Raw genomic sequence first — 10,788 nt, 5'->3', positions numbered from 1 at the left:
CAAAATTGAACAGTTGAAGACTGGAAAAATGTTGCCTGGTCTGATGAGTCTCGATTTCTGTTGAGACATTCAGATGTTAGAGTCAGAATTTGGCGTAAACAGAATGAGAACATGGAACCATCATGCCTTGTTACCACTGTGCAGGCTGGTGGTGGTGGTGTAATGGTGTGGGGGATGTTTTCCTGGCACACTTTAGGCCCCTTAGTGCCAATTGGGCATCGTTTAAATGCCACGGCCTACCTGAGCATTGTTTCTGACCATGTCCATCCCTTTATGGCCACCATGTACCCATCCTCTGATGGCTACTTCCACCATGTCACAAAGCTCTAATCATTTCAAATTGGTTTCTTGAACATGACAATGAGTTCACTGTACTAAAATGGCCTCCACAGTCACCAGATCTCAACCCAATAGAGCATCTTTGGGATGTGGTGGAACGGGAGATTCGCATCATGGATGTGCAGCCGACAAATCTGCGGCAACTGTGTGATGCCATCATGTCAATATGGACCAAACTCCCTGAGGAATGCTTCCAGCACCTTGTTGAATCTATGCCACGAAGAATTGAGGCAGTTCTGAAGGCAAAAGGGGGTCCAACCCGTTACTAGCATGGGGTACCTAATAAAGTGGCCGGTGAGTGTATATATTTAAACTTGAGTTTATGTATATATATATGGTTTTTTACATTTAATTGGGGATGTAAAAAATGTGCAGTTTCCTTTGCTTAATTGTTTTTTACATAAAATAAAATTGAGCACAAAATAAAAATTCTTAGAAACAAGTATTACAGACTTAGTAGAGTTCTCAACTTTGTCTTTGGCTATTCTACTTAAATCGCTTAGGAGAAATAAAAACAGACGTAATTCAGATGTTCAGAATGTTCACTCTTAGAAGAAAAGGTTCTATAGAACCTTCAAGGGTTCCGTCAGGCGCTTCATATATAAGTATATAGAACCTTTTAGGGGTTCCAATCATGTGATCATTTTATGCGTTTAGTTTTAATTCAATTTTATGAATTAAACAGCTCATAAACAAACATTATCACTAGACAAATTAAAATAACCTGTTAAACATGAAAGTATTATGTAATCAAAGACATATATCCTTATATAGATTATTTTGGGCATTAAGTGTTCTTTAAAATTGATATTGAAATAGTTCTATATAGAACCACTAGTGTACCAAAATCAAGCAAGTTTGTTTAAAACAAAATATCTGCAAATGGGGGTCAGAAACATTACTAATTCAAAGGGGACCACACTAGCAGACCTTTTGTCTCACTTAATTTTGATACATTCTACATAAAACAAGACTTTATCTTAAGTAATTTTAAAGTAAATGTGTCTTAATTTAAGAATTTTTTAGATATTTGTACTGGAAAAGAACACAAAACTACTGAGTAAGAAAATGATTTCTCTGCAGTCTAGGAGAAACAGCTGAGCTCTGGTGCTTCTCTCACGGGTATATTCCCAGTGCGTCCCAGAAGTCGCAGATGTCGTCGCGTGACCCTGGCTGTGTGTGTGTGTGTGTCGTGAGGTTCATGATCAGCCAGCCGCTGTTAGGCGTGTAGCGAGGCCATGCCGGTGGCCGTTGCTGTCGGCAGAAGGCGCTCGCGTCGGTGTGTGACCCGGGGTCAGCCGCGTGGGCGAACGCACCCCAGGAACACAGCATGCGATTGGACAGCAGTCGCTCAGGTCGAGTCATTGTGAAGTTTGCCACCGCGGCCGAGTCGAACAGGAACGGCAGCTCCGCTCCGTGACACACGTGATGATAACAGAACGACAAACCCGACCACACGCGCCGGTCGCTCGCTACGTGATCGAACACGTACATCCACACGGAGCTCCCGGACAACACACCGGCACGGGCCGCTCTCCGGGATGGACACAGGAAGATGTAGTCGGTCACTATCTGAAAGGACAAAGAGAGGCATTTATATTGATCAAACATACATTGTGAAATATCAGAGTTTAAAACAGCTGTTTGAAAGCCCATTTCCACCACATAAGAAAAAAAAGCATACTTTTGTAAATCATTATAATGAGACGAAGTTGAAATTATGACAAAAAGCTGAAGTTATGACTTAAAAAGTCAAAATTATGAGAGGAAGTCGAAATTATGACACGCTAACTCAAAACTATGAGTTAAAAAGATATGATTGTGACATAAAAAGTAAATTATTTACCAATCATGATTTTTTTTCTTATCTGGCGACTGTAATTTATTCCTGTGATCAAAGCTGAATTTTCAGCATCATTACTCCAGTCTTCAGTGTCACATGATCCTTCAGAAATCACTCTAATATGATGATTTGCTGCTCAAAAAAACATTTCTGATTATTATCAGTTGAAAACAGTTTGTGCTGCTTCATATTTTGTGGAAAGAACAGCATTTATTTGAAATAGAAAACATTATTTACTGTCACTTTTAATCAATTTAACACATCCTTGCTGAATAAAAGCATAATTATGTCATCATCATCATGAGGCTCTAGAGAGTCACATGACACTGACAGCTCAGGCGCCACCGTTGAGATGAATGCGAAAGCTTACAGATATCAGTTTCTCCAGGTGTATTGAACCGAACTGAGCCGATGAACTAGATTCTGATCACTGAAGTCTGGCCCTGAGAGACTGTTCACACACTTCATTGATTCTGCTTTGTGAATCTTCATTTTTTAAACCCGTGACACTAGCTCTGTGTCTGTGAACATACTCTTGAACATCAGCATATTGAATATGATGAGTTCAGACAGATGTGAAGGGTAAAGAGTAGGGTAAACATTCAGTGTGTTGTTGAGATGATGTGTTTATGTGTCGGTGCTTGTTTAGAGCCTCTCAGTCTCTGTAGGTTAAATATCTCTATCTGTTACCTGGTAACCAAACACTCATCAGATGACACACACACACACACATATGGAGGCAGCCGTTCCCTCCCTCCCACACACACACACACACACACACACACACACACACAGAATCCAGCGCCTGCGGTCTAAAACTCTCTTCACGGACACGGATCACTTTCAGGACACACACAAAAACACACTGACTTTCTGTATCTTGGCTAAATAGTGCAGCCTTTTACCCAACAGAGTTATTTTAGTATTACTTTTATACTATTTTCATATTTATTAATATTATTTTGTAATAAATTGATATTAATTCGTTAATAATTTATAAATATTTAATATATTATAATAGTTTAGAATTTGTATTATTTAAATATGTATACATTATATTTGTATGTAATTATCTTTATGTTCACATTTTAAGTTTAAGTTATTTTCTTGTCACTTCATCATTTTCTTTAGTTTTTGTTTTATTATTATTTCTATTTAGCTTTAGCACTTCAGCTTCAACTGATTTTATTTCAGTTAGTTGAGTTTATTAAGTCAGATCCAGTCAGTTTTATTTTCTATAGTGGTTTTCACGAAACACTTAATATATTAATAATATCTTTATGCCTTATTGTAGCATTTAGCAGATTAGAGCAATTTAGTTTTTAGTAATTTCAGTACTGAAACTTAAACTTGTTTTATTTCAGTTAGTTGCCGAAACAACATTTCTAATTTTCATATTTTCATGTAGCCTAATATTTATATTTATATATTATTTCAGCATTATTTCAATTAACGGAAATGAAAATATTTGACATTTCTTGGCTGAACTCAAATGGCTGTAACAGAAACTGAGGCACAGAATAATTAGTTTAAAAATAAGAGTCAGAGTCTTTGTCTGCGTCTCCATGTGTATAATATCCATCCTAAATAATATGTGATATTATTAATGTCCTGCACTATTTGTGGCGAGTGTCCATGTTAACCATGATGTTAACTGACCCCTCAGATGAATACAGCACTGGGTCACAGCGCCCTCTGGTGTGCGGCAGAGGAGCAGCATTTAAAAGGCTTCTTAATTTGAATCTTTTGCATAATTCAGATCAGCATATTAGCATAATATTTTTACTACTTCAACCATAGATTTCTATGGCAGAAACAGTGAGAGAAGTGTGCTAGTATGTGCTTCCGAATTCAGCATTTGTCTTCGTTTCACATCCTTAAAACATATATTTTGAAAATATTCCTAATATACCTTCATCTCATATTTATGACTTAGTATGTCATAGTTATTTTAAAATATAACAAAGCGAAATTGCAATGCTCTATTATAATAACCCATTTTATGACATACTAAGTCAAAATTATGAGATACAAACTTAAGACATACGAAGTTTAAAATTATGAGATAAATAAGAGCCATAAGCCATAATTATGTCATACTAATTCATATAAATATAAAAATGTAATTATGACTAAATCATCATTTTGGAAATTAAAATGTTGAAATTTCCAAAAATGGCGAAAGTTATAATTATAAATAGTCAAAAAAAAAACTGAGAAAGACGAAATTGTGACATACTAAAGTCCACAATACATATGCACTTCACGCTTTTACGAGCCTCCAAAAAAAAGATATGATGCTATAATACCATATAACTAGGCTATAATATGATGATATCATCATACACAGATACTTTTGAAAGCCCATCAGCCGCAAAATTCAGATTGCATGGCGAAAGATTGTTGAGAAATGAAGAGGGATTGATGATGTCATCTGAAAAGGAAAGTGAATGAGAGATTTTGATCATGTGATCAGTGTGGCTAACCTGTGCTAGCATGTCCCTGCGGTCTGCGTGTGTGTAGAGCGGCAGGTATTTGCGCAGGATTTTGATGGCGTGATGTTTGAAGATGGCCGTCGTGTAGACAGTGCATTCGACCGGTGACACAGGCTTGGTGAACACACCGTACACAAAGATCACGCCTTCTTCTGAGGTGCTCCCTGAAACACACACACACACACACACACACATGAGCCTGAGCTGTTCGATTCTGATTTGATGTTGACTTTGAATTGCTATTCTGACTGTACCGAGCAGCACGGGTTTCTCCTTCTGCCAGTGTCCTTTCTGAAAGGCGCTCACGGACTGTTCCCGGATCAGTTCTCCGTCGATATACGGCCCCCAGCTCTCAAACACCTCCAGAAAGCGGAAGGGATTCACTACCTTTGAGCCTGAGAACACAAACAACGTTTCATACGATCTCTGTGAAATCTGTGCACTAGGCGGTTGATCTCTGAGACGTGAAAAGCAGGATTACTGGATTTGATCTGTGCGTCCAGCACCGCCTGAGGACTGAGAGACAGAAGACACTGCAAGTCCACAAGCGAGCAGTTGGCCAGCTTTGCAAAGTTCTTCCCCAGCTTCAGAGACTCGTGCCTGAGGAGACGCATCAGTGTTTGAAGGCGTGACACTGATCTGATGCATGTCTATGTGTGACCCTGGACCACAAAACCAGTCACAAGTCGCACGGGTATATTTGTGTAAACAATACATTGTGTGGGTCAAAATAGTCTATTTCAAAAATCATTAGGATATTAAGTAAAGATCATGCTCCATGAAGATATTTTGTACATTTCCTACCGTAAATATATATAAAAAAAATATTTTTGTGAGTGGATGCAGCAATATCGCGAACAAAAATGGACAAGTTTAAAGGCCATTTTCTCAATATTTCGTTTTTTGGCACCCTCAGATTGCAGATTTTCAAATCTTTGTATCTCGGTCAAATATTGTCCCATCCTAACAAACAATACATCAATGGAAAGCTTATTTATGCCTACAACTCAATTTGAAAACATTGACCCTTGTGACTGGTTTTGTGTTTGGGTGTCACATGTGTGTGTGTGTGTGTGTGTGTGTTTACCGTGTTTTCAGAGGAATGGAGAAGGGTAAACTCTGGAGAACGGCCTGTCTGAAGAGAGGTTTGCTGCTCTGGATCATCAGATGTAGACTGACTGACTGAGCGCCTGCGCTCTCGCCGAAAACAGTCACCTGAATGCACACACACACACACACACTTCTGACTGGATGAGGAACTTACATTATTGTTTCACAAACTCATGAGAACATTTTATTTTATTTCATCTTTGAATAAAATACATGCAATCATGTCTATTTTTACCCAAACATCAAATAAACAACAAATTAAAAAATCTTACAAATATTATTATTTTTGTTTAAATGAATCATTATCATTATTTTGCATAAAGGAAATCAAGGAAATTTTAGTATCATTTAGATTTTTTTTTTACATTTTGATTTCTATTGTCTTTTCTTTTGCATTCCAATTACTGAGATTTAATGTCATGCACAATTAAAAAAATAAAAGCATATACATACACACGCACACACACACAAATTCATACTATATATAAATATAATATACTTTTTAATATAATAATATAAATAAAATGTAAAATATTTTTTATGAGAGATATCAAATTTTGTTGTATGTCACATTCAATGACAATAAATGCAAACTAAACTAATAATATATACATATAAACACAAACTTTTGTGTTAGATACGATTAATGGATTCGACAGCTCTAATATGTATATATATATATAGCCTATATATAAAAATGTAAATGCTTGAGCTCTTTATAGCAGGATAGATTCTGATTGTCAATGTTTTTGTTGTTCATCATCAGCTAGAAAAGGTCGTTCTGAAAGTGATTCCACTGATATCGTTCCTCTGTGTCGCTATCGTTATAGTTGTGGTGTGGCCTCTGATATTCTTTTATATTAACAACGATTTTTAGAACTAAATTTGTAGTTATTGTCCTTGTTGTGCTCAGCAGGCCTTTAGACGTGGCTTAGACATTTATAAAGAGGTTTCTGTAAGTTGTCCTCACTTTACTTGGGTCTCCTCCAAACACGGCGATGTTCTGTTGCACCCAGAGCAAAGCCGCTTGCTGATCCAGAATCCCATAATTCCCCACCGCTGACGTTCCCGGGTCTTTTCCCGACACTAGAAAGCCGAAAGCCCCTGCAGAGAGACAGATTCAGCTGTGTGTTCATGACTTATTTTTAGGGGTGTAACAATATATCGTGTCACAATATATCGCAATACAAAAATGCAACAATATGTATTGTATATAAATAAAATTTCTTTGTGAGTAAAAAAATCAAGTTTTCAGAGTTTGGACTACATTAAACTACTATAGGCCTATATAATGTTGAATATAATGTATAATGGGGGAATAGCCTATTTGTGGGTCCTGATAATGCCAAATGTTTGATGTTACCAGTAAAAAGTGGCCTACATTTGTTTAAAAAATATCTATGTAGCCTATTTTCAGCTTCAGAATCATGAATATTTTTTATTCTGGTGTCACCATTGTCCTGTATATTCCCAGCACCAAGTCCATTTTCATTTCCACCCACAATGCAACACCAAGTTTAGCATTTTAATCAACAACAGTACATTTTTTGTTAACATTTTACCAAATGTCTTGGAGTATCGCAATAATATCGTATCGTGAAATGTATCGAATCGTAACATGAGGGTATCGTTACTTATTTTACAGTCAGAAGTGTCTCACCCAGGCGGTAGGCGATGCTCACGACCACAGTTCGAGTGAAGTTACTGATGAAGCGTCCGTCGTAAAGCGCTTTCGAGGCGGATCCCGCGATGAAGTCTCCGCCGTGGATCCACACCATCACCGGGAGAGGAGCCGAGGAGTTCCCGCTCAGAGGAGCAAACACGTTCAGGTACAGACAGTCCTCACTCACCTGACGAGAGAAAACACTATTCAAAACAAATACTCTGTCATCTTTTACTCTATATGTTGTCCATATGACTTGTGCGCTATATTCCAAATAATAGTAGGCTACTACATAGTAATAGGCTAATGACGCATGCCGACACTGAGACACATACAAGTGAAATATTGTCACATTATCCCCCTAATGAACAATATAGTCCTTAAATAAATATATTTATATATATTTAATATATTTTAAATGGTCTCATTGAAATAAAAATGAGTTTAGTCATTCTGTGTTTTTCCACCAGGGGCGTCACAGTACATACATAATTGTAATGCAATATACGTATAAAAGCCTGATATAAGCCTATACTGTATATATATAATTGTAATGCAAAAATAAATATTTAATTCATATTTATTTTATTTAAAAATCATTAAATTGTATGGGAATTATTGACAATTTAATGTAGTTTCATACTAATTTCTTATTGTAATATGAGCATCAATTGTATTTTTTATCTTTTTAGAAATTTTCTTTTGCATTGCAATTACTGTTAATTCATTTTTATTTATAAAAATAGCTTTATTTTTAAAGCAAAATAATAATTATTTCATATATATGTTTTTTCATATATATGCTATATATACACTCACCGGCCACTTTATTAGGTACCCCATGCTAGTAACGGGTTGGACCCCCTTTTGCCTTCAGAACTGCCTCAATTCTTCGTGGCATAGATTCAACAAGGTGCTGGAAGCATTCCTCAGGGAGTTTGGTCCATATTGACATGATGGCATCACACAGTTGCCGCAGATTTGTCGGCTGCACATCCATGATGCGAATCTCCCGTTCCACCACATCCCAAAGATGCTCTATTGGGTTGAGATCTGGTGACTGTGGAGGCCATTTTAGTACAGTGAACTCATTGTCATGTTCAAGAAACCAATTTGAAATGATTAGAGCTTTGTGACATGGTGGAAGTAGCCATCAGAGGATGGGTACATGGTGGCCATAAAGGGATGGACATGGTCAGAAACAATCCTCAGGTAGGCCGTGGCATTTAAACGATGCCCAATTGGCACTAAGGGGCCTAAAGTGTGCCAGGAAAACATCCCCCACACCATTACACCACCACCACCAGCCTGCACAGTGGTAACAAGGCATGATGGTTCCATGTTCTCATTCTGTTTACGCCAAATTCTGACTCTAACATCTGAATGTCTCAACAGAAATCGAGACTCATCAGACCAGGCAACATTTTTCCAGTCTTCAACTGTTCAATTTTGGTGAGCTCTTGCAAATTGTAGCCTCTTTTTCCTATTTGTAGTGGAGATGAGTGGTACCCGGTGGAGTCTTCTGCTGTTGTAGCCCATCCGCCTCAAGGTTGTGCGTGTTGTGGCTTCACAAATGCTTTGCTGCATACCTCGGTTGTAACGAGTGGTTATTTCAGTCACTGTTGCCCTTCTATCAGCTCGAACCAGTCTGGCCATTCTCCTCTGACCTCTGGCATCAACAAGGCATTTCCGCCCACAGAACTGCCGCTCACTGGATGTTTTTTCTTTTTCGGACCATTCTCTGTAAACCCTAGAGATGGTTGTGCGTGAAAATCCCAGTAGATTAGCAGTTTCTGAAATACTCAGACCAGCCCTTCTGGCACCAACAATCATGCCACGTTCAAAGTCACTCAAATCAACTTTCTTCCCCATACTGATGCTCGGTTTGAACTGCAGGAGATTGTCTTGACCATGTCTACATGCCTAAATGCACTGAGTTGCCACCATGTGATTGGCTGCTTAGAAATTAAGTGTTAACGAGCAGTTGGACAGGTGTACCTAATAAAGTGGCCGGTGAGTGTATATATATATATATATATATATATATATATATATATATATATATATATATATGAGAACAATTTTGTCATTTAATGAAAAAAATCGCTGAATGAAATTAATGGAAATGTAATGTACATAAATGTAAGGCAAAAAATTATATATATATATATATATATATATATATATATACAATTCATTGAATTTAATGGGAAATTTATCAATAAGAATATTGGTGTGAAAATGTGCTTTAATTGTCATTATGTCCAAATGTAATGTGAATCTAAATGGTACTAAAATAGCCTTAATTGTCTTTATGCAAAAAGTAACTCAAAAAATAAATATAAGGTTTAGATTTGATTTCTTCTTTCAGTTTTTGGGGTGAAAATTAAGTTCACCCAAAGATTTCATGGAAAAACAAACATTTTAATAAATAAAAATCTGACATGCAGAATCTGACATTTTCAGGGCTTTTCAACACATTTTTTAGATCTATTCTGTGTATATATTATTAATTAACCCATTTAACCTAATTCTGTGTTTAATCAAGAGAAATAGCTTAATATAGCAAAAGCTCTTGATTTTAATGGACCCAAACAGCTGAAATGTTTTTGCTGATCTTACAATCCCCAGAGTCAGTGACGTCCCGCCCGTCGCCGTGTCCCGCTCACCTTCTTGGGACACTCGTCAGAGATGGGTCCGACGCAGGCCTGCATGCACGGCGCTCTGGGATAGGTGGCGTCTCGCACCCCTCTCCACGGTGTGACGGGCTGTGGTGCCTTCCAGCGGGACGCTGCCACAGGCGGATCGGCGAACGGGATCCCATAAAAAACATGAGACTTGTCCAGTGTCAGGCCCTGGATGGTCCCGTCTTTAAGGAGCAGTTTGGGCCCAGCAGAAGCTTGTTGGTCCGTGATGAGGGGCTGATCTGAGATCAGTGCTGCTGGAGACACACTGCGCAGTAAAGCCACCAGCTTCATCCGCTCCTCTGTGCTGGATCCAGTGCTGATCAACACACAAGCCAGCACACACAGACACAACACACACCTGTACGACCGCATACTTACTCCCGCTTCTGCACTCCTGCCCGCTCGGGACCGACTGATGCATCCTCAGTTTGAGCACTTGTGACTCTTATTATGCTGCGCACTGGGACTCTGTTGTGTGTGTGTGTGTGTGTGTGTGTAATGACAAGCAGACTGTCTGTACTTTAGAAAATTAAATCACATCGATTCCCAAGCCGTTCTTTGTCGGATACTACAAGTTGAGTTGGTGATTTGGACTATTAAAAAAGCATTCAAATAACATGAAATTTCATAGTAAATAGTGATTTAATGATA

At 38.0% G+C, this 10,788-nt stretch overlaps 1 protein-coding gene across 1 annotated transcript; it reads right to left on the bottom strand.

Annotated features, from left to right (window-relative positions):
* Positions 1 to 1,364: 1,364 nt before the first annotated feature.
* Positions 1,365 to 10,574, bottom strand: LOC130080015 (crystal protein). The gene is made up of 8 exons (XM_056245283.1): positions 10,120 to 10,574; positions 7,448 to 7,637; positions 6,758 to 6,891; positions 5,765 to 5,892; positions 5,159 to 5,277; positions 4,932 to 5,072; positions 4,669 to 4,841; positions 1,365 to 1,911 (listed from the first exon to the last, which is right to left on the bottom strand). The coding sequence occupies exons 1-8, from the start codon at positions 10,507 to 10,509 to the stop codon at positions 1,456 to 1,458; spliced, it is 1,731 nt and encodes a 576-aa protein (XP_056101258.1). The 5' UTR covers positions 10,510 to 10,574; the 3' UTR covers positions 1,365 to 1,455.
* Between the last annotated feature and the right edge of the window lie 214 nt (positions 10,575 to 10,788).

Source organism: Rhinichthys klamathensis, unplaced genomic scaffold (assembly GCF_029890125.1).
Source record: "Rhinichthys klamathensis goyatoka isolate OS25496 unplaced genomic scaffold, OSU_Roscu_1.1 h1tg000029l_1, whole genome shotgun sequence".
In the NCBI taxonomy this organism is placed as follows: Eukaryota; Metazoa; Chordata; class Actinopteri; order Cypriniformes; family Leuciscidae; genus Rhinichthys; species Rhinichthys klamathensis.
The sequence above is the reverse complement of the archived record's forward strand: the minus strand, read 5'-3'. Positions and strand labels throughout refer to the sequence as shown.